This window comes from Camelina sativa, chromosome 4 (assembly GCF_030686135.1).
Source record: "Camelina sativa cultivar CO46 ecotype springtype chromosome 4, ASM3068613v1".
Classification (NCBI taxonomy): Eukaryota; Viridiplantae; Streptophyta; class Magnoliopsida; order Brassicales; family Brassicaceae; genus Camelina; species Camelina sativa.
Window position 1 is genome coordinate 6,939,466 of NC_141883.1, and position 25,567 is coordinate 6,965,032.

Below are 25,567 nucleotides of genomic sequence, written 5' to 3' on the forward strand. Positions count from 1 at the left end.
GCGGCGGTGTTTGGCGATAATCTTCTCAGGATTATGGCTTCCTTCTCTTATGGGTTTCTCGCCTCAGTCACATATCACAGTCTGAACTTGGCTGTTAACGTAAAACAGAGAATTCAAAACACAATGGATTCAAAACACACAATTGATAACACTTGATATAACGTTCACAAGAAACGCAACATCAACTTCTCATCTACAAGAGTCTCAAGAGAGAAACTCCAGCAAGCTGATGAGGAAAAAAGATAGTGAGCTACCTCAAGTATTACAGAATGCATGGCCACACATGCAAACTATGGTAAAGGACATCCAGCTACATGACCTATATATAATACATGGTTATATGTCTGAAGTTTAAGAAGTTATGTGCGGAACACCATACATATCAAATGTCGACAAACCGGACGATTTGCGTTGGTGTTGACTCATCGTTGACTTGTTGGACCCGAATTAAAACCCGATCGGATTTACAAATCTGCTCTCATCGGAGCTCCAAGCCGCTTCCTAGTGACTCGTTCATAGCTCTCATGGAGTCTATCTCGATGTTACCTATCTACTCTTTTATGGTATTGGGGAATGCCCATCTTTGTAACCTTTGTATCAGTTTAAACTTTGAAATCTTTGCATCTATTCCTTTGTATTTGCTTTGATTTGAATGAATGAGAGCATCTGTTTGTCCAAAAAAAAAAAATCAAGCGTATGAATGTATCTAAATACTTAGGCTTTTTTTTTTATGAATGTAAAATTTATTCAACCAAAAAACTCTTTGTTACAAAATATGCATCCTTAGATGAAGCTTTCATTTAAAATATTTTTTTTTGAAATTTTAGACAAGAATTGTAGAATGTTTTAATCTCTCAAAACAAAGTTGTTCATGCATATATCTAATAATTTAATTACAAAATAAGAAAACATTCGTGAAGTATTAAAAAAATCAACATCAAATTATATTTTTTTCAAAATTTCCATAATTAAAAAATCAAAGATAAATTCTACATAAAAACAAATTAGTAGCAAAATTGTTTAAAAACGGTAAGCCATAAGTCCGCACATAGCTCGAGTATTCATCTAGTTTAATATAATATAACATGTTAAAAATGTATTAATATGCATTTAATTACACTTTGGTAACTCTCAAATAGTTACCTTTGATACCTCAATTTCTGTATTATCTATTAAAATAAAGGTACATATCTCACTATAACCCTCATGACCTCATATTTTAAATCTCACATAATTTTATAAATTCTATAATATTTTTTTTTCCTTGATTTAACTCAATAAAAGTTTCAGTTTATTTGAATAGGATATACATGTAATATATGATATATAGTTTAGTTTTATCATATTTTACTCGAAAATATATACTTTGTTGTTTGTTACTTTCAATTGTAGTCATTTCCTTTTTTATATTTGTATATAAATATAAATTCAAATGAATTTTTAATGTTGTAGTCATGTTATTTTTTTGTATTTGTATATAAATATAATTTTAAATGAATTTTAAATTTCTTTCGATCTTCTGATTATATGACTTTTTAATTTCTTTCGACCTCATAATTTTTAGTCGCGGTTTTTAAAATAACGTTAATTAAACAACTTTATATTATGATTTGTTTGTAGTGATATCATGTATATGTGATGAATTATTAAAAAATAATTAATAATCGTTGATTACAAAATCAAATATTATTGTTTAATTAAACTTTTAGTTGATCTCAAAATTTTATATTTATTTTCAGAAAATAGATGATTGTTAGAAAATAGCCTAAATAAAGTTAAACTTATAGTAAAATGTCAATTTTTAATGTTATAATAGAAGTATATATATATATATATATATATTAGATTTAAAAGAAAAAACTTAAGTTCCATTCTAGGTCTAAACGTTTGTTAACAAAAGAAATAGTATTTATGTTTATGTGTCTATTATGCTATAATATGTTAATTATTTTTTTCTATATGAAACATTATCATTTTATATAAATCAAAGTGTATACACAACTAAAGACTTTAACATAATAACCTAATAAAGTAGTGGCTGTTTTTTATTTTATTTTTATAGAAAATGTATTAGTCTAATAATCTATTGTTAGATTCACTTAGTTATATATGTATGAGACACTGCAAACCTACTGTTTATTATTTTGATTTTTTTCTTAATTGAAACATTTTAAATCTCTTTAAGCTATCACCATAAATAAATAAAAAATATGCATAACTAACACCCCCAAATAAATTTTATGAAAATATGTATCACAATGATTTTAAAATATGACTACAACTATAAAAATATATGGCATATGGCATGTAAGATACAATATGATTTAATTGCACTAAATATGTTATCATCAAAAAGAAAATTTGATTTCTTTACTTTATTTAAAGTCATACAACATAGTCTTTAAATTTTGATGTATACCGAAAAAACAAAATAATTATAACATATTAATTTATATTATTTTTCCAAAATAGAATAGTGATTATGTAAGAACTCAAGCGTAGAGTGTGCTAACAACCATCAAAGAAATCAGATAAGCGGACCCGCAACAACTCCCAGAGCTTTTAGCCAATCGAACATACTCACAACCATCAAAGAAATTGTAGCAATCGCGGTAATCATACAAATCTCATTGATAAATCTTGTTCTGCGTCCTGCGATTCATGCGATTAGATACAATAATTTTGAGATTTAAAAAAAAAATAGTTTCTAAATCTCAAAAACTGACCAGAAAATTTTTACCATTTGGTAAGCGCGACAGTGAAATAGAAGAACACCGTAGCCACAACCATAAACCAACTCAAATAGTCGTTGCTGCTGCTCCCCTTCATGCCGTAAAATGTTCCAAATAGAGTCATAAGGATGTGTTTTGTTGACGGTGTGTACTGGTCGAACCCCTCGCTGGTCGGGAAGAAAAATTTTACGTACTCAATTCGTTCAATTTGTAAATCACCGCCCAAAACAAAAGAAATTTTTTTCATCATTCCTTTTTGAGCAACAATACCGAAGTATATTTGGATCACCATTTGCTAACATCATAATTCTAACTTCGATCATTATTTCATCATAATGCTTTAGACACTTGATTGAAACATTTCTATTTTTGAAAGATTCATTCAATTTGGTGGTATGTTCACCTTGTTTAAGTTTCAAAAATACTTTTTTTTTTCTATGTCACTTTTCAAAAATACCCTTTCATGGTGTCCATTTTGAAAAATACCCTTTTTTAATGTATAAAATTATTAAATTCTAAATCCTAAAACCTAAATATTAAACTCTACTTCCTAAACACTATACCCTAAATATAAAATAGAGAACCCAAACCTAAAAAAAAATTCTAATAATTAATTTAACATATTGTAATTGTGTAAAAGAGGGTAGATATAAAAATATTCTAAAAGGGTATTTTTGAAAAAGGCTATGTCAAAAAGAGTATTTATAACAAATTTTCGTAGTTCTATATATTTATCAAATTTTTTGTTATATTACCAAAACTATATAACAAAATATACCACAAAAAAATATATTTTGTTATATAATTTGTTTTTGTAGTATTTGATCATTATTTTGTGGTAAGTTTTGTTATATATTGTTTAGTCAAAATATGTAATAATTGTTTTTAATTATTTATCAAAAATAAATCAAGATTAAATAAATTTTTTTTGTTGGTCAGTTATGGTTGACGGTGATCACTGAATTCCGACAACGAGAGTACCGGAGTATGTGATGACTATGTATCATTTTCACGTAGTTAAAGTTAAAGTTAAAGTTAAAGTTAGAAATCATTTTCCCTTTATATTTTAGTATCAACATTGAGAGACGCATTGATTTTTTTTGTGTTTGTAGAGAAAGTTACAGTAGTGGAAGATTTTTTCTTTTCTAAAAATCTTTTTCGTTAAAAAATCTTTTTCGTTAAAAAATCTTTTCGATTAAGAGTTAGAGTTCTTTCATCACACAATGAGGCAATCAGTTTTTTGTTAAAATTCTATTTCTTCTCTAGCTTGAAGAGACGTACATATAAATAAAAAAAGCCTTAATTATGAGATATGGATTTTTTTTGAATAGTATTATTATCTGGTAAGGACTTTTTATCCGTGATTACAGATTTATGCATTTATTTGAGATTGGAAATACAGTTTTGTCCTCTTCTTTTTCTTAGTTTCGTGAACGGCGTTGGTGAGATGGTGGTGATTGAAATGACCCAACTTATTTTTTTTTAATAATAAATAATATATAATAAATAATAATAATAATAATAATATATTACAATTAGTGGTCCCATACCCACTACCCACCTAACCACAACCACAATCAAACAGCGGAAATAACCAATATCAATAACCAATAATATTCCAATAATAAAATATCCAATAATCAAATATAACCATAAACCAATATCCAAATCATCAGAAAACATGGAACCAGCAACCTAGAAATGTTTCTAATGACCCAACTCTAGCAACCTAGCAATGCCAGACAACATCCAATCGAGTCCCTAGAACATCCTCCTCTTCATTGCCTTGATTCCACGATCACATTTTGCCTTTACCTGCACCACAAACACATATTGCAATGCATGAGTATTTTATAAACACTCAGTAAGGCAATCCTCCCATCTACTGGGCTATACACACAAGCAATAGAGACAACTCTAACCATCAACCAACAATCAACAAACAACAATAAACAAACCAGGACTCTGCATCGACCGACACCAACAAGCATCGACCGACACCACATGGAGATGCATCGACCGACACAGGGTTGGATCGACCGATACAAGTCACACTTGCATCGACCGACACTCGCACAACATCGACCGACGCATGCTCGACATAACACAAAAACCCTAAGGTTTTACGTGCCATCCTCGCACTTGCATCGACTGATGCAACATGCCAAGCATATTGTTTCCTCGAAGCTTCTTGCCGGATCTTTGTTCCTGCAACCACAAAACTCGATCCCAAGCCACAAGAAAGTTTCCTAACGTCCCAAATAACCATCTAACAAGCCTAACCGCACATAAACAAGCAGATCAGAGTAATCTCTATCTTATATAAGCCATGGTCCTACACTTACCTTTGCCAAGACGAATCTGAACCTTAAACCAACAAGAAAACACATCCAGGAAGCTCCAACAACGATCCCAGCTACAGATCTCTACAGGAACAGCTTCCAATCTCCAGAAATCACCAAGAACACTCAAAAACACTTAGGAATCTTTTCTCGCTTTCTTTTTCTCTCAAAAACGGCCAAAGTCTACTAATGAGACAAAAGAATCGACTTAAGGGTTTTCCTCTTCCTTTTGCCCAAAACGCAGCGTTTCACTTAAGTCAAAACTATATCCTAAATGTAAAATAGAGAATCCAAACAATAAAAAAAATAATTCTAAAAATTAATTTAATATATTGTAATTGTGTAAAAGAAGGTAAAAATGAAAATGTTCAAAAACAGAGGTATTTTTGAACAGGTATCCATAAATGGTATTTCTAACAAATTCTCTATTTTATAACAAAAAATTTATAATTTATAGATTTAAATAACTCAACATTCGGGAAACTCATAGAAACAATTGCGAGAGCATGCATACATATCATCATAATCACTTCTTTGTAAAAAAGAACCTATGCATCGACTGTAGCACGAACTGCAATCCGGCCGATTGATTCTATTTCCTGGAATCAGCTCAAAGCCATAGCCAACAAATGCTAATTTGTTGTAACATCCTCGAACCAAAATATAGTGCATCGACCGATGCAAGGTTGGTTTTCTGCGGACAAATTTAAGTTAAACGCTGCGTTTTGGGTTAGAAAAACCCTTAACTCGAATTTTGTCTCATTAGTCGCGTTTAGCCGCTTTTGGAGAGAAAGGAAAAGAGAGAAAAAGTTCCCTAAGCATTTTTGAGTGTTCTTGGTGATTTCTGGTGATTGGAGGCGTTTTCTGTAGAGATCTGTAGCTGAGATCGTTGTAGGAGCTTTCTAGGAGTGTGTTCTTGCTTGTTTAAGGTTCAGAAACTTCTTGGCAAAGGTAAGTGCAGGACCATGGCTTATCTAAGCTGGAGATTTCTCTGATCTGCTTGTTATATGTTTTTTGGCTTGTTAGATTGTTATTTGGGATGTTAGGAAGCTTTCTTGTGGCTTGGGATCGAGTTTTGTGGTTGTAGGAACGAAAATCCAGCGAGAAGTTTCGGGGAAAAACGATGCTCTGCATGTGCATCGGTCGATGCATTTTGTGCGTCGGTCGATGCAAGTGCAAGGACAGCGCGTAAAACTTTAGGGTTTTTGTGCTATGTCAAGCATGCGTCGGTCGATGCAATGGTCGATGCAATGGGAGCATCAGTCGATGCAAGTGAACCTTGCATCGGTCGACGCAACCCCAACTGGTGTCGGTCGATGCAGAGTCCTGGTTTGTTATTGTTGATTGTTGATTGTTGGTTGATGGTTTGAGATCTCTCTATTGCTTGTGTGTATAGCCCAGTAGATAGAAGGATCGCCTTACTGAGTGTTTATAAAATACTCATGCATTACAATTTGTGTTTGTGGTGCAGGTAAAGGCAAAGTGTGATCGTGGAATCAAGGCAATGAAGAGGAGGATGTTCTAGGGACTTGATTGGTTGTTGTCTGGCATTGCTAGGTTGCTTGAGTTGGGTCATTAGAAACATTGCTATGTTGCTGGTTCTATGATTCTTGTTGGTTGGTTTTTGGATAATGTTTATGTTATAATTATTGGATTATTATTGGATATTGGTTTTGGTTATTTCCGCTGTTGGTTGTGATTGTGGTTAGATGGCTAGTGGGTATGGGACAACTAGTTGTAGTTTATTATTATTATTATTATTATTATTATTATTATTATTATTATTATTATTATTATTATTTATTATTTATTTTTTTTAAAAAAATGGGTCGGGTCGTTTCAATTTGGTATCATAGCCCCTATGGTTCTAGGTTTGGGTTCACTAGGCTTTGTGTTGTAGATGTTTGGAATTGCATGTCTTGATTGATTATGTGAGTTAGTCAATTGTGTGTGGCATGGAGTCCTAGAACATCTTCTTCGCGCCTACAGTGTGATTCCATGGTGAGTTTTGGTTTTTGTGTTTTTGTATTATGTTAAGATTGCTTGTTAGCCTCTGTTCTTGGAAGTGCAGTGTTTAAAGGTGTTTGAGTTGTTGGTCGTGGACGGGGACGTGGTCGTGGTCATGGTCGGGCGGGTCCCGAAGCCAGCGAGTGTGTGGTCCAGAGTCCCACGAGGAGGTTCGTCAGAGGGTCGCAAGCGTATCAGGAGGGACCAAAGGGGGTTAGCCGGTGAGCGTGCCGGGGGTGCTGGGAACCCAGGTGTGGGGTTACAGCAGGTGGAGCCCAGGTCGAGGTGATCGCTTGGCAGATCTGTTGGCGTACTGTTGGAGCGGTTACCAAGAGGGGTACCAGTGCAGGCTCCAGTTGTGCTGCATGTGGCGGGGTGCAGCTGAGGGCTGCGGATGTTGAGGACTTTCCATCTTATGTTAGGAGGATAGAGCAGTGATAGATGACCGGTGCGAGATTCTTCGCGAGAGGTATTGAGCCTAGAGAGGCGGATAGATGAACATATGTAGTTGGAGCAGATATTTCTCTGTTTGCTGGGTAATCCAGTTGGATATTAGAAGTTGTGTGGGTAGGTGTAACATTGTAATGTTATACTCGTACCACGGGAAGTACCTTTTGTCGAAATATGTTTATAGTCTTTAAGGATTGTTGCTCCTAAAGGGATGGTGGTTTTCCCAGAATACCGATAGCTCGAGGGACTGTGGGCTCCGAGAGTGGTAGAGGGGATGATGTTATCCTGAGGGGATGATTAGTTCCTCTGATACCGAGATCTTGAGGATTATGGTCCAAAAGTGAGACGGTATAACTCGAAGACGGAGGTCTGAGAGTGAGATCGGTATGGCTCGAAGGTTGCGACCTAAGGGTGGGAGAGTTGGGAGCAATCAATGCCTAGGACGTGAGTATAAACATAATGAGTGAATGTAGACCTCGAGAGAGTGCTGGTGGTTTAATCTCGGGTTTTGGATGTGTTGCCCAGTGGGTCAGGGTTTTATGACTGGAGCGGTCATGAATGTGTGGCTGTTGCGGCCGGTGGTGCTGGAGTCCCGGGAAGGGTAGTTGCAGCAGGTATGATCCGGGAAAAGCATGTTTGCCAGATACATAAGTTCACGAGAAGCCTTCATGGCAGGATAAACTAATCGTTGCGACGATGTTGGATGAAGTTCATTGGAGATGGACAGGGTTGCTAGATTCAAGGTTTTGGTAAGCTTATTGGAGGGAATAAGTCAAGTGGTATGAGTTAGCGACCTGCAAAGCATTTGATGCTGTGAATCAGAATATGCGAACGTATGGTACTTGTTGATTTTATTACGCTTGTATTGTTAATTTGCTGTGGAGAATTCCAAAGGGGAAAGTTAATTTTGGATTAAGCCATCTTGAGGAAGTTTCCCTTAGAGGCAAGTTACTAGAGGTTCTTGGACTGGCAAAAGGGGTTGATTTTCAGATGGTGGTGAGTTGATGTCAGCATACTTGATTATTAGTCTAGTAGAGCTGAGGAAGTAAATAGAGGATTCTTTCGTCTTATCACTTCACCGTGGGGGGGGGGCGTCGGTGGTGTTCGTCAAGTAGAAGGACGAGGAATGGGTTTATGAGTTTGTGGTGTTGCCGTTTGGGTTGACTAACACGCCAACAGCGTTTATGAGATTGATGAACAGCGTGTTTCAGGAGTTTCTGGACGTGTCTGTCATCATTTTCATTGACGACATCCTGGTTTCCTTTAAGAGTCATGAGGAGCATGCAATGCATTTGAGAGCAGTTCTGGAGAAGCTGCAGGAGCATATGTTTTTTGCTAAGTTGAGTAAGTGTAGTTTCTGACAGCGTGAGATAGGTTTTTTGGGTCATATTGTGTTTGCAGATGGGGATTCTGTAGATCTGAAGAAGTTTCAGGTTATCAGAGATTGACCTAGACCGCAAAATGCCACAGAGATTAGGAGTTTCCTTGGGTTGCCAGGTTACTACAGGAGGTTTGTGCAGGGGTTTGCGAGCGGAGCACGTCTGATGACTAGGTTGACAAGGAAGGATGTTCCTTGTTTTTGGTCACAGGAGTGCGAGGAGGGCTTTGCAAGCCTGAAGGAGATGATGACTACTACTCCAGTTTTGGCTTTGCCTGAGCAGGGAGAACCCTATGTGGTTTATACTGATGCATCCAAAGTTGGTTTGGGGTGTGTGTTGATGCAGCATGGGATGGTGATTGCCTCTGTTTCGCGGCAGTTGCGAAAGCATGAGGGCAACTATCCTACTCATGATTTGGAGATGGCTGCTGTAGTTTTTGCCCTAAAGATTTGGAGATCTTATCTTTATGGTGCAAAGGTACAAGTGTTTAAAGATCATAAGAGCCTGAAGTATATATTCACTCAGCCTGAGCTGAACTTGAGACAGAGGCGGTGGATGGAGCTAGTGGCAGATTATGATTTGGAGATAGCTTATCACCCTGGTAAGGTTAACTCGGTTGCAGATGCTCTGAGTCGGAAGAGGGTAGCTTCGGCTCAGGAGCATGATATGGAGTCCCTGATAGGAGAGATCTGTGCGTTGAGATTGTGTGCTGTTTCTCAGGAACCGTTGGGTTTGGAGGCGGTTGATAGAGCAGATCTTCTGAGCAGGGTGCGGTTGGCTTAGGAGAAGGACTTGGGGCTGGTGAATGCCTCAAAGGATGTGGATTCAGAGTATCAGGTCTCAGATAATGGTACTATCTTGGTGCACGGTCAGATTTGTGTGCCCAAGGGTGAGGAGTTGAGGCAGGAGATTCTGAGAGAGGCTCATGCGAGCAAGTTTTCTATTCATCCAGGAGCGACTAAGATGTACCATGATCTCAAGAGGTATTATCACTGGGTTAGGATGAAGAAGGATGTAGCTAGTTGGGTCGCGAGGTGTGATGTGTGTCAGCTAGTGAAGGCTGAGCATCAGGTTCCAGGAGGGTTACTGAAGAGTCTTCCCATTCCAGAGTGGAAGTGGGATATGATTACTATGGACTTCGTGGTGGGTTTGCCAGTGTCCAGGACGTTTGATGCTATTTGGGTCATTATGGACCGGTTGACTAAGTCGGCACATTTTCTGGTTATAAAGAAGACAGATGGAGCAGCGATCTTGGCTAAGAAGTATGTGAGGGAGATAGTCAGGTTGCATGGGGTGCCAGCGAGTATTGTGTCTGATAGGGATTTTAAGTTCACTTCGGTGTTCTGGAGAGCATTTCAGGCAGAGATGGGCACTAAGGTGCATATGAGTACAGTGTAGCATCCCCAGACAGATGGACAGTCAGAGAGGACGATCCAGACGTTGAAGGATTTGCTGAGGATGTGTGTGTTGGATTGGGGTGGCCATTGGGCAGATCACCTGAACCTGGTAGAGTTTGCTTACAACAACAGCTATCAGGCGAGTATTAAGATGGCTCCTTATGAGGCTTTGTATGGGAGGCCGTGTCATACACCGTTATGCTGGACTCTGGTGGGGGAGAGGAGCATTTACGGGGCAGATTTTGTTTAGGAGACCTCAGAGAAGATTTGGGTTCTCAAGCTGAACGTGAAAGAAGCTCATGATAGGCAGAGGAGTTATGCCGATAGGAGGAGGAGAGATCTTGAGTTTCAGGTAGGAGACAGAGTATACCTCAAGGTGGCCATGTTGCAGGGTCCGAACAGGTCATTGACAAAAACTAAGTTGAGTTCGAGGTATATGGGTCCGTTCAGAGTGATTGAGCGGGTGGGACCGACAACATATAGGCTGGAGTTGCTTGAGGTTATGCGTGCGTTCCACAAGGTTTTCCATATTTCTATGTTGTGGAAATGTCTCCGTGAGGATGATCAGTTGTTAGCTAATATTCCTGAGGATTTTCAGCGTAACATGACTGTGGAGGCGAGACCAGTGAGGGTTCTCGAGAGGAGGATCAAGGAACTTTGGAAGAAGAAGATTCTTTTGATGAGATTCCTATGGGACTGTGATGGTGTTGAGGAGCAGACTTGGGAGCCTGAGTCGAGGATGCAGGCAAGGTTTAAGAAGTGGTATGAGAAGCAAGCCGCGACTTGAGCTTGTCTAGCCTAGTCTCATCTGTAATCCGTGGCTGGAGCGGAAATTGAGTATTCCAGTCCATCTCTCTTGTTTACTTGGTCGCTTAGGGGTGGGTTGTTGTGAGACTAAGTAACAAGATGAGGTGGTGCTCAGAGTACAAAATTTCCGTTAGGCGGTAGTTTGAGGAAAGATTCCTAAATTAGAAGTTTCTAAAAGTGGGAAGTTTCCAAAAGTGGAAAGTTCTAAAAAAATGGAAAGTTTTATGTGAGTTAGAATTTGTCCATTTTAGTGGTGGAGAGCCTTGGAGGGGCTTGTGTGGCCTTTATGGCGGGATGTTTAGTCAGTTTTGTAGCCTTTGTGGCGGGCTGTTTAGCTAGTTCTGTGGCCTTTGTGGCGGGCTGTTTAGACAGATGTGTGGCCTTTGTGGCGGGCTGTTTAGCTAGATGTGTGGCCTTTGTGGCGGGCTGTTTAGCCAGATGTGTGGCCTTTGTGGCGGGCTGTTTAGCCAGAGTTGCCTGTTTAGGTGGTCCTTCGGAACGAGTGGCCTTGGTGGCAGTCCTGTTTAGGACATTTGTTTGGCCTTGGTGGCGGTCCTGTTTAGGACATTTGTTTGGCCTTGGTGGCGGTCCTGTTTAGGACATTTGTTTGGCCTTTGTGGCGGTTCTGTTTAGGACATTTGTTTAGCCCTAGTGGCAGTGAGATGATCCATGTATGGTCATGAGGTATTCCAGTGAGAGGAATATGTGGTTGGTAGGACATTGTGATGTTTTACGCGAGCCACGGGAAGGATACCTGGATAGGGATAGGACTCAGACGTGTTCAGAATTGTTTGCTCGCGACTCTTAGGGGACTTTGGCTCTCCTAGTACTGCCATATTCTGAGACTTTGTGTCTTGGGATTATGGTCGGTATATCGACTTCGGATGACGATCCGGGGGCAGGTTGTAGGGTAGCAACCCGAGAGACGAATATTGGACTTCCTTATATATTATGGCATGCGGGCTTAGGCCTGATGAGGAGCCAATATTATGGCATGCAGACTTAGGTCTGATGAGGAGCCAATATTATGGCATGCAGACTTAGGTCTGATGAGAAGCCAATAAAAACTCAAGGTTTAGGCCTATGAGTAAAGGAAAGTCCATAAGTCGAGAGCAAATAATGCCTGGAGCATGAGTCTATCGCCTAGAGGTGACCTTCCGTAGATCGGTCGGAGGGTGCGGGCCGTGGAGACGGTCGCACGGGAGTCCTTGGCTGATGGATATTCGTGATTCGAGGACGAATCTATGTTGGTGGGGGAGAATTGTAACATCCGCGAACCGAAATCCCGGTTTAGGGGTTGCATCGGTCGATGCAAGGGTTGTTTCTGCGGACGAGTTTAAGTTAAACGCTGCGTTTTGGGTTAGGAAAACCCTTAACTCGTGTTTTGTCTCATTAGTCGCGTTTAGCCACTTTTGGAGAGAAAGGAAAAGAGATAAAAAGTTCCCTAAGTGTTCTTGAGTGTTCTTGGTGATTTTTGGTGATTGGAGGCATTTCCTGTAGAGATCTGTAGCTGAGATCGTTGTAGGAGCTTCCTAGGAGTGTGTTCTTGCTTGTTTAAGGTTCAGAAACTTCTTGGCAAAGGTAAGTGCAGGACCATGGCTTATCTAAGCTGGAGATTTCTCTGATCTGCTTGTTATGTGTTTTTTGGCTTGTTAGATTGTTATTTGGGACGTTAGGAAGCTTTCTTGTGGCTTGGGATCGAGTTTTGTGGTTGTAGGAACGAAGATCCGGCGAGAAGCTTCGGGGAAAAACGATGCTCGACATGTGCATCGATTTATGCACTTTGTGCGTCGGTCGATGCAAGTGCGAGGACGGCGTGTAAAACTTTAGGGTTTTCGTGCTAGTCGGTCGATGCTATGGGAGCATCGGTCGATGCAAGTGAACCTTGCATCGGTCGATGCATATCATGCGTCGGCCGACGCAACCCCAACGGGTGTCGGTCGATGCATGTTTGATGTCGGTCGATGCAGAGTCCTGGTTTGTTATTGTTGATTGTTGATTGTTTGTTGATGGTTTGAGATGTCTCTATTGCTTGTGTGTATATCTCAGTAGATGTGAGGATTGCCTAACTGAGTGTTTATAAAATACTCATGCATTGCAATTTGTGTTTGTGGTGCAGGTAAAGGCAAAGTGTGATCGTGGAATCAACACAATGAAGAGGAGGATGTTCTAGGGACTCGATTGGTTGTTGTCTGGCATTGCTAGGTTGCTAGAGTTGGGTCATTAGAAACATTGCTAGGTTTCTAGTTATATGATTCTTGTTGGTTGGTTTTTGGATATTGTTTATGTTATAATTATTAGATTATTGTTGGATATTGGTTTTGGTTATTTCCGTTGTTGGTTGTGACTGTGGTTAGGTGCCTAGTGGGTATGGGACCACTAGTTGTAGTTTATTATTATAATAATTATTATTATTTATTATTTATATTTTTAAAAAAATGGGTCGGGTCGTTTCAGTTGGATCAATTGGTGACAGCTTGTCCTGTGGGAAGGTTGTTAAAGGGTGGGGACCAGGGTTCAAGGAAAGCCTGGCGCACCAATAACCTACTGGTGGATTTGGATGAATAGTTCCTTTCCACAGTGAGGGGTTAGGATTGATGCCCTGCAGGGCCAGCTTGGGGTCCGTTGGGGCGGCTAGCGGTGGACTAGTGGGGTCCGTGGGACGGGTTGTCATATTTGTGCCCTGGTTTGACGTGTATGAAGCCTCTTAAGTGTACACAACCAATATGGAAATGTATGTTAGGATTCAATTGTGTTTCACATATATCACACCAATATACACCACTCGCCTTTTTACCAAAGGATATGGTTATAGGATGTATATCATACTTTTGGTTTCTAACCACATATGGCAAAGCAGCACACGAGAAACACAAAGCAAAATCGCATTCAATGCAGTTTAATACCTTATCGTAGTTGCTACCACAAGACCCGCATGTCTTAGGATCTGGTAAAGTGAAGAAAAAAGGATGAGGATGACCTTGGTGGACAAAAGGCACAGAGATAGAACCACACCGCACATCTAACTGAACACCGGAACCTACATAACTGAATCCGCTAGAGAACTCGGTGCAAGCAGAACACTCGAAGACACCGTTATATAACTTATGATAAGGAATCTCTGTTTGGAGTGTAAGCGGGTGGTTGTGTAGAATATGCCGTTTCTTTCGAGGGAGATTTGCACATATGGAATGAAGGATGAAATCACAATCCACACAAGCATAAAATGAATCCATATCTATGGTAAGGATGCATGCGTGACAACGCATGCTCTCTTCACCAGTTGTACCCTTGGAATTACCACCACTTTCCTTAAATCTTAGATTATGTGCATCATGACTAAAATGATTAATGAGATTCTCACCCACCACCTTGAAGGGTTCAACATCTTCAATCTCTTCTGCAGGTTCTTCCTCTAGTTCTTTCCCATCCAACACATGTCCTCTGGTCGTACATCTTGAATGAACTGCGTATTGAGGACAAACCGAGCAAGAGTAAACCTCGTATCTTCCATAAATATTTTGACGACAAACTCCACATATCCAATTTCTCGGGCCAATAAAATAAGACCATGATACGCGATGGTGGTGTCGATTGATATTTATGACGCGAGGTAAGTAGATACAATCTTTATGGATCATGAAATCGCATTGAGGACATACATAAGGAGATCGGTCACCAAACGTCCCACAAGCATTACAAGTGAAGAAGATAAGTCTGGGCATGAGTGTGAGTGTATGCTCATGCCCCTTTGGATGGTCAATCGTAAGCGGTGGTGGATTATGAGCACATACTGGATCCAAACTGAATACACATATGGAACAGTGGTAGATCAGTTTCCTAAACGTTCCTCCGCAAAAGCGACACAAGTCAATGTTGGAGCCATCATGTACTCCATGTGTGAGGAGTTTGAGGGGGTGGCGCGTATGAGAAGGATGGTTTATCTCTGACGAAGACTCAGCACATTTTTTGTGGAAGTGCATGTTGCACCAGAAACAATGGTAGCTATCACTATAACCTTCTCTTATTTCAGTGCAACCAAAACAATAGAATGCACCGTGTTAAGGTATAGAGAAACACAACACACTGATTCACACTTGGAACGCGCCAAGCCAACGCTTCTATATTCAATCTTATTAACAAAATTTATCTTTTACAAGGATACAATTTTGTCTCGGCCCTTACTCAACCTATTCTACCCAATAGGATTGATCCTGACTAAGAATGAATCTAAGACTTTCTCTTTTCTATCTAACACAACACACTGTGTAGATCTAAGAGAAGAAAATCAACCCTCTCTCTTTTTATCTATAAGAGAAGAAAACCAACCCTCTCTCTTTTCTATCTAAACTCTCACCAGTGTAGATCTAAGAGAAAGAAAAACAATTCTCTGCGCACTTAATCACCTCCCTGATTAACATCACAGAGAACTGGGAACACACCTTCTAAGCCTTATTTTTTTTGGCTTCGAAGTTTACAACTGTATCAATATTCTAGATACTCAACTTGGCTCGTGGCCTACTCCTAAAATATATATACACGATTTGAGAAACCCTAGAAGGCGAATCTCCAAGTATCAAGGGATAAGGAAACTGCTTGCTCCTGAAGCTTATCCTTTCCTTATTTTTTGTAGAGAATATTCTTCATATCTCCAAGTACAATCTCGTCTCTATCTTCAATGCCAAGTCAACAACCTTCTTCGACACATCATCATATCCACTCACGTCCTGCCACGTCAGCTCACACATCCACGTCAACAACTCAAGCGTTTGTGATCTGATGCAGCTTCCTTATTGACACAACACTCTGTTCGGCACAACAACTTGTTCCTCTCAGAGAGTTGTTCCAGAATCTGCATTTACACACCGGGACCAGTAAGATACAAAGGATGATCATGACCAGGCAGCTTCGTTCGTCTAGGCTCCCCGCAGTTTTTGTCTAGGCTCCCCGCAGTTTTTCTCATCATCAGATTGATTTGAGCTTACACTATCTTCATCGGAAAGCTCCTCCAATCGAACCATGGTGGATTGTGAATTATTTTTTTAGGGATTAAAGTATGGAAAGTGTCTCTTTAAGACAACTAAGGTTTCTTTTAAGGTTCACAGCTTGTTATGTGCTTTTAAGGATTAAGAGGAGAACAAGAAAAAAGAGAAAATTAGCCGTTGGTTCATCACTTCCGTCTAAGGGATTCACGTGCAATGTATTTATACTAATTATTTATTGATTATAGCATATATAACTCTAATCCCTTACTTTCTTCGAGGTTATATGTCTCCTTGTCTTATTTCAGATTTGGCCTCGGTTAACAAAATATAAAGTTAGTCCTTTGTCTTGCTTACAATACTAAAAGGAACTACACTGAAAAAGAAAAGCTAGCCGTTTCTCTCATTGCCATATAGAGGCCCGAGACTACAAGTTATGAATTCAAACTATATAGTCTATATATGTAAGATATTTAGAGAGTACAAAGGTGTATAAATGATTTCATATTTAGAATTGGAGGTTATATGGTTTAGTTCGAAATAGTTCTATATATTAACCATAGAGATTGTGCACATGACTCTTACACAAGCTCATTGAGAAAACAATGTGCTTAAAGGTACTTGGTTGGATTATTCTCTTACTTGTACATAGTGCTATCATGCTTATCTAAAGTAATCTTATACTCCCTCCGTTTCAATATATAAGATATTTTGGCATTTTTTTTTTGTTTCAAAGTATAAGATGTTTTGTAACTTTCCATGCAAATTTTAATATATTTTATGATATAAAGCTTGAAGTCAAAGTTACTCATTAACAAGATCGTGACAAGTATCAATTGTATATCTAAGATTTTTACGCGTGTCCGGATTACTGCTTAACATGATCGCGACATGTGTCAAATTAACGATCTTAGATTTTGATTAATTTCTAAGTTAATCGCTAGAAAAAAAAGTTAAAAAACTATTTAACATAAAAAAAAACTAATCTAAAAGCAAAAAGGAAAAATTTACTTACCACCGTAAGGAAATTGAGCATTTGTCTTATTAAAGGTTCTAAACCTATCATAAAAACAAAATTATACATAAGTAACAATAAATAACTATTTATATATATATATAAATTGAACTAATTTCTTATTATTAACCTAATTCTGCTAGATTTTTTTTTGTATTTATATAATAAGTAAGACATATATAAATGTTGGTTTCAATTTAGTTATTACCATGATCGAGACAAGTATCAAGTCTATCGATAAAATTTTACACGTGTCAAAAAGTTTAGAAAAGGAAAACTAACAATTTCATCATGTAAATTATAAATTTTTGTTTTCAAATTTAGTCGTCAACGTTATCATCACATATGTCAAGTTATCAATTTAAGAAGTTGATAAATGTAAAAATATGTTCTCAACGTAATAACAACACATTTATACAAAACTTTGTTTTTGAAGTTACTCATTAACATGATCGGAACTATATTCTATTTTTATGTTATATATTCTTATAAATATTATATATGAGATTACAACACATATAAACGTTTGTAACATGTATCATGATTTAATTTAAAATATTATATTATTTATTTCAATTTCATTATCAATTATTAATCTGTGATGATGTAAATGAAAATTTTATATGTTTTTATTCAAATTTTGTTTTCAATTAAGGATTTTGATGTGCCTGCATTTTATAGGATTTTAACTACAGTTTTTACATTTGTTTTGAGTCTTTTGTTGAGTCAAAGTGTGCTTTCAGAGTCTTTTTAGTCTTTTGTGAGTCTGTACAGGTTCTAGGCTACTTTGGAAGGAAACTGAGTGTTTTGGGGATGAAGACAAGCATCTGAAGCCAATTTGGTGAAGACTGATCAAAATAGCAAGCAGATGGAGCAAACAGAGAAAGGCATCCATGATCGGCTGATCCCCATTCGGGATTGACCATTCTCGTACCCGACTCAAGTTTTTCTTTTTCGTTTTAAATCGCCTTTTAGGGTTTTATTTTGATATTTAAGTTAGAGGTTTGACCTCCAGAGATATAAGCTTTATTTTCTGAGACTATTTTGTATTGAGAGCTGGGAGAAGATCTCTAATCCTTCTTGACACTTTGGAGAAGATTTCTAAACCCTATTTCTTATTTCTCTTTGCAATTCAATTATGTTTTCTTCATCTTTGATTTGTTGTTTCTGTTTCTCAATGTCTGAGTAGTTTACCTATTGGGTTTTGGCTTTCAAAGGGGAATTATGATTTTCTAAACTTAGGTTGTTAGATTTGGGGTTGATCTATTTTGTTCTTCATCTATTGTTGTTTTTAATGCTTAAACTGGATTAGCTACCTAGTTTATGATTTTAGGTTTAATTCATCGTGGCACCAAAAGTGTTATTGAGTTGCTTGAAAAGAACTTAGGTGAGCAAGGTGGACCTTAGCCAACGGAAGTTGAAGTTGAGGCACGTTGTGAACAGATCAAACTTGAACCTTTATTGCTTGCTTGATTTGCTAGATCCAAACGACGGTTTAGGGTTTAGTGAATTCATTGCATAGATAATTAACGCTGCGGAAGTAGGTTAGCTTTACAACAGTGATTTGAGTTCTAGAACGGTGTTTAAAGCATCCCCATATTCCACCTTAGTCCGAGAATTATATCCCCATAGATTCACTGCGCCCAATATTTTCTTTTTGATTTAGAAACAACTTATTTACTTTCCGTTTTTTAATTATTACTTTCTTCACAAACTTCTTCTTTTATCTTAGCTATATTTGTTCTTCATAGTTTCATAGTGCAATTGTTTGGTCTCTGAGGATTCGATCCTAAAGTGTTACAACGATACCACTAGATCGTGGTGGAGTACACATTAGGTTTTAATTGACCTTTGATCAATTTGGCGCTGTTTGGAGACATCCCTCCCCCGGGACGGTGTGAAGTAAGTCCGGAGGAGGGATGTCTCCAAGTTACTAATGTCGTTTTCTTTGGTTGTTTCCTTTTGATTTTTCGAGTCTTTGTGCCATTTTCTTATTTTTTATTGAGTCAAAAATGTTGGGAAACTATGATCCTTTCTAGGAATCTTTTGCTTTGAACTAACACTCTTATGATTTCTTTAGTACTTTCGAACTTAGAATGAAGCTTGGAATGAACATAAGCAGACTCAACACGCCCCAAAAGACCCTCACCGAAGAGGACATTAAGTTGATCCACTGTTGTCTCTAGCTTTGAAAGGACTTAACCGAATTTAACTTCTTGCCTTGGGACTTGGTATACATCGGACAAGACATCTCCCTTAAGCCATACAAGACATGCATCTTCTCACAAAGTAGGCTTCCCCTCTCTCTTCCCTTCACTACAAGAAAATGTCGTAAAGATAGCACATGAATATAACGTTTTTTTCCTTTATGCTATAGTTAACATACTGGCGTATTTTAGATAGAGTTTGGGTAATTGTAAACGCTATATTATGTTTTTAGAAGTTACAGTTTTTTTGAAGCGTATCTTACATAGCATTAAAAAGTTAAAAACGCTGTCTTTAGTTAAGGCTGAAAAATTATTTTTTATTTCCCGGCTAAGTACTTAGCTAAAAAAAATCATTTGTCCGCTAAATATTTGGTGAAAAAATGAAGCGGCTAACCAAATTTATTCTCCCTGTCTATTCTCCCTCACTCCATTGTTTCACTTCTCATGTTTTTTTCTCACAATCTCTGTCCATCTTCTCAAGCTCTTTTCTCACTCGTTTACTTTTTCCTTACCAATTCACCAAATTTAGAACCAGGCTTCTCCTCCGATTAAATCCTTTACCCAGATTTAAAACCAGATAGATCATCTTCTTCTTCTTCTCCATATAACGAAACCCTAGTTACGCCTTTTCAGTAGATACAGATCTTTATCTTGTCTTTCTCTCCCTTTCACTCTTTCTCTTAAAATCGATCCCTAGCCACTTGTGAAGCAAAAGAGATAGGGATTTGAAACCCTAGCCACCATCGCACATATCTCTCTTCGTATCTGCTAGATCTGTTCGTTTTCTTCCATCTGTATTGTGAAACCCGAGGTAATTACACACTTTCATCTCTTCGTTTCTCTTTAATTTATTTAGCTAGGGTTGATATTTTGATATTAGATCGGAAGATCTCGCTTGCAGATCTAGAGATCTAGTGATCTCCGTACAAGTCTCGTTTCTTTAAGAAAAGCATTGTGGGATTGATTTCAAAAAGAACATTGAGAAAGGTATTGGTGTGGTCATATATCGGCGCTTCTCAATTGGTTTTTGGTTAGTCTCTTGTCTTTCTTCTTATTGATTAGTCTCTTGTAATCTTCAACTAAAATTTTATGAATACTGGAATTTTGTGTTAGCTTCTTCTCAGGTACTCCTAAGATTTGGACTACGAAGACGTGTTGAGTGGAGGTGGAAAATTTGAAGTGATTACAAGTCATGGTCAAGGAATGTGTATTATTAAAGAACTGAAGGCTCAACTCACCAAAGGTACTCAAAACATTCTCTCCAAAAGCATTATTAGGACGATAAGACATTATTTCATGTTCAATTTAGAATTTTTTTGACTCTAAGTTGTTTCAGGTCTTGTTAAGCTTCATTCAAACTTGATCGTTGAAATTTTGGTACAGTTAAATAGTTCTTTGGTTTAAGCTTAATTCAGATTTAAGGCTCTAATCTATTATAATATCTCTTTGATTCTCGTTTTTGACTACCTTTTTGCAGATGCCGATAAGAAGAAATGCTTCCTCATAGATTAATTGTGTTGGGTAGTGGAACTTGTTTCAGGTCTTCCACAACATTCCATTGGGTCCTTTCTCTTATGGTGGATTAATTGTGTTGGGTAGTGGAACTTGTTTGGCTAGTAGAACTTTTTGTATTTGTACTTGTGGAACCTTTCTCTTGTATTTCACGATTGTGGCTATATGAACTTTTTTCTTTAGATATTGTTGGTATGACAAATGCAGGATGTTTATCTAATAAGCAAAATATAACAGAGCTAATTAATATAAGAAAAAAAAAATCTGGGGTACAATCAAAATAATAATACTAAACAAATGATATGAAACAATAAATAATAATGAAGATTAATTGCTATTATAAAGTATACAATAGCAATAAAGAAAACACAATCTAAAAGATAACTAATATAGCATAAGGTAAAACCGCTATGTAAAGTGCTATATCTATTATAACGGGCGCAGACATAGCGTTTGTCATAACGCTATGATTTTCTATTATAGCGTTTTCCGGACGCTATATATGTGACATTTTCTTGTAGTGCTTCAATACTCAATAAAAAAAAGATAAGAGAAGAATAAGTGGATATAAGTAGCAAAGAAGTGATCCGAGGGTGGTGCGTAAACCCGTGCATCCTTCGGAATTCATGGAAACCTGTCCACAAGAAAAGAGCAAAGGATTGATAAAAAAAATACAATGATACCCTAGAAAATTAGGGAGAAACCAATCATTTGGAAATGAGAAAAGAGCAGAGAAAAGGGAGCATATGAAGGAAGTCTTGGGCATTAAAAGGTTGAAGGAGTCAATAAGTTCAGTGATCGATATTCCCTCGGTGAGACCACACATTTTTACTAATATGATGTAGAGAGACAACAATGGGGATGCTGAAGGTTCTTTAAGGTTATGGAGTTCAGAGTAGGGACTGTTGATCCTAATCATGGGCAGAGTTCAAAAAGTAGTTTTTAATTTGATTTGATGAAGAGTGCAAAGAAGAGGTCCCCAAGAATATGTGAGTTTCCACTTTCAAACCTTTTCTCTGTTCCTGAGTTTTTGTCTGTTCTTGCTTGAGGACAAGCAAAGATTCAAGTCCGTGGGAATTGATGTGCCTGCATTTTATAGGATTTTTAACTATAGTTTTTACATTTGTTTTGAGTCTTTTGTTGAGTCAAAGTGTGCTTTCAGAGTCTTTTTAGTCTTTTGTGAGTATGTACAGGTTCTAGGCTACTTTGGAAGGGAATTGGGTGTTTTGGGGATGAAGACAAGCATCTGAAGCCAATTTGGAGAAGACTGATCGAAATAGCAAGCAGATGGAGCAGACAGAGAAAGGCATCTAGGATCGGCTGATCTGCATTCGGGATCGACCAGTCCCGTACCCGACTCAAGTTTTCCTTTTTCGTTTTAAACCGACTTTTAGGGTTTTATTTTGATATTTAAGTTAGAGGCTTGGCCTCCAGAGACATAAGCTTTATTTTCTGAGACTATTTTTTATTGAGAGTTGGGAGAAGATTTCTAATCCTTCTTGACACTTTGGAGAAGATTTCTAAACCCTATTTCTTATTTCTCTTTGCAATTCAATTATGTTTTCTTCATTTTTGATTTGTTGTTTCTGTTTCTCATTGTCTGAGTAGTTTACCTATTGGGTTTTGGCTTTCAAAGGGGAATTATGATTTTCTAAACTTAGGTTTTTAGATTTGGGGTTGATCTATTTTGTTCTTCATCTATTGTTGTTCTTAATGCTTAAACTGGATTAGCTACCTAGATAAGAGAAGAATAAGTGGATATAGGTAGCAAAGCAGTGATCCGAGGATGGTGCGTAAACCCGTGCATCCTTCAGAATTCATGGAAACCTGTCCACAAGAAAAGAGCAAAGGATTGATAAAAAAAATACAATGATACCCTAGAAAATTAGGGAGAAACCAATCATTTGGAAGTGAGAAAAGAGCAGAGGAAAGGGAGCATATGAAGGAAGTCTTGGGCATTAAAAGGTTGAAGGAGTCAATAAGTTCAGTGATCGATATTCCCTCGGCGAGACCACACATTTTTACTAATATGATGTAGAGAGACAACAATGGGGATGTTGAAGGTTCTTTAAGGTTGTGGAGTTCAGAGTAGGTACTGTTGATCCTAATCATGGGCAGAGTTCAAAAAGTAGTTTTTAATTTGATTTGATGAAGAGTGCAAAGAAGAGGTCCCCAAGAATATGTGAGTTTCCACTTTCAAACCTTTTCTCTGTTCCTGAGTTTTTGTCTGTTCTTGCTTGAGGACAAGCAAAGATTCAAGTCCGGGAAAATTGATGTGCATGCATTTTATAGGATTTTTAACTATAGTTTTTACATTTGTTTTGAGTCTTTTGTTGAGTCAAAGTGTGCTTTCAGAGTCTTTTTAGTCTTTTGTGAGTCTGTACAGGTTCTAGGCTACTTTGGAAGGGAACTGGGTGTTTTGGGGATGAAGACAAGCATCTGAAGCCAATATGGAGAAGACTGATCGAAATAGCAAGCAGATGGAGCAGACAGAGAAAGGCATCTAGGATCGGCTGATCTGCATTCGGGATCGACCAGTCCCGTACCCGACTCAAGTTTTCCTTTTTCGTTTTAAACCGACTTTTAGGGTTTTATTTTGATATTTAAGTTAGAGGCTCGGCCTCCAGAGACATAAGCTTTATTTTCTGAGACTATTTTGTATTGAGGGCTGGGAGAAGATCTCTAATCCTTCTTGACACTTTGGAGAAGATTTCTAAACCCTATTTCTTATTTCTCTTTGCAATTCAATTATGTTTTCTTCATTTTTGATTTGTTGTTTCTGTTTCTCATTGTCTGAGTAGTTTACCTATTGGGTTTTGGCTTTCAAAGGGGAATTATGATTTTCTAAACTTAGGTTTTTAGATTTGGGGTTGATCTATTTTGTTCTTCATATATTGTTGTTCTTAATGCTTAAACTGGATTAGCTACCTAGATAAGAGAAGAATAAGTGGATATAGGTAGCAAAGCAGTGATCCGAGGATGGTGCGTAAACCCGTGCATCCTTCGGAATTCATGGAAACCTGTCCACAAGAAAAGAGCAAAGGATTGATAAAAAAAATACAATGATACCCTAGAAAATTAGGGAGAAACCAATCATTTGGAAATGAGAAAAGAGCAGAGAAAAGGGAGCATATGAAGGAAGTCTTGGGCATTAAAAGGTTGAAGGAGTCAATAAGTTCAGTGATCGATATTCCCTCGGTGAGACCACACATTTTTACTAATATGATGTAGAGAGACAACAATGGGGATGCTGAAGGTTCTTTAAGGTTATGGAGTTCAGAGTAGGGACTGTTGATCCTAATCATGGGCAGAGTTCAAAAAGTAGTTTTTAATTTGATTTGATGAAGAGTGCAAAGAAGAGGTCCCCAAGAATATGTGAGTTTCCACTTTCAAACCTTTTCTCTGTTCCTGAGTTTTTGTCTGTTCTTGCTTGAGGACAAGCAAAGATTCAAGTCCGGGGGAATTGATGTGCCTGCATTTTATAGGATTTTTAACTATAGTTTTTACATTTGTTTTGAGTCTTTTGTTGAGTCAAAGTGTGCTTTCAGAGTCTTTTTAGTCTTTTGTGAGTCTGTACAGGTTCTAGGCTACTTTGGAAGGGAACTGAGTGTTTTGGGAATGAAGACAAGCATCTGAAGCCAATTTGGTGAAGACTGATCGAAATAGCAAGCAGATGGAGCAAACAGAGAAAGGCATCCAGGATCGGCTGATCTGCATTCGGGATCGACCAGTCCCGTACCCGACTCAAGTTTTCCTTTTTCGTTTTAAACCGACTTTTAGGGTTTTATTTTGATATTTAAGTTAGAGGCTCGGCCTCCAGAGACATAAGCTTTATTTTCTGAGACTATTTTGTATTGAGGGCTGGGAGAAGATCTCTAATCCTTCTTGACACTTTGGAGAAGATTTCTAAACCCTATTTCTTATTTCTCTTTGCAATTCAATTATGTTTTCTTCATTTTTGATTTGTTGTTTCTGTTTCTCATTGTCTGAGTAGTTTACCTATTGGGTTTTGGCTTTCAAAGGGGAATTATGATTTTCTAAACTTAGGTTTTTAGATTTGGGGTTGATCTATTTTGTTCTTCATCTATTGTTGTTCTTAATGCTTAAACTGGATTAGCTACCTAGATAAGAGAAGAATAAGTGGATATAGGTAGCAAAGCAGTGATCCGAGGATGGTGCGTAAACCCGTGCATCCTTCGGAATTCATGGAAACCTGTCCACAAGAAAAGAGCAAAGGATTGATAAAAAAAATACAATGATACCCTAGAAAATTAGGGAGAAACCAATCATTTGGAAATGAGAAAAGAGCAGAGAAAAGGGAGCATATGAAGGAAGTCTTGGGCATTAAAAGGTTGAAGGAGTCAATAAGTTCAGTGATCGATATTCCCTCGGTGAGACCACACATTTTTACTAATATGATGTAGAGAGACAACAATGGGGATGCTGAAGGTTCTTTAAGGTTATGGAGTTCAGAGTAGGGACTGTTGATCCTAATCATGGGCAGAGTTCAAAAAGTAGTTTTTAATTTGATTTGATGAAGAGTGCAAAGAAGAGGTCCCCAAGAATATGTGAGTTTCCACTTTCAAACCTTTTCTCTGTTCCTGAGTTTTTGTCTGTTCTTGCTTGAGGACAAGCAAAGATTCAAGTCCGGGGGAATTGATGTGCCTGCATTTTATAGGATTTTTAACTATAGTTTTTACATTTGTTTTGAGTCTTTTGTTGAGTCAAAGTGTGCTT

General features: G+C 37.8%; 1 protein-coding gene across 1 annotated transcript; it reads right to left on the bottom strand.

Moving 5' to 3' along the window:
- Positions 1–13,759: 13,759 nt before the first annotated feature.
- On the bottom strand, positions 13,760–15,167 carry LOC104783641 (uncharacterized). Its single transcript, XM_010508772.1, has one exon. It carries the CDS (start codon positions 15,095–15,097, stop codon positions 13,760–13,762), a length of 1,338 nt encoding a protein of 445 aa, XP_010507074.1. The 5' UTR covers positions 15,098–15,167.
- Positions 15,168–25,567: the final 10,400 nt, after the last annotated feature.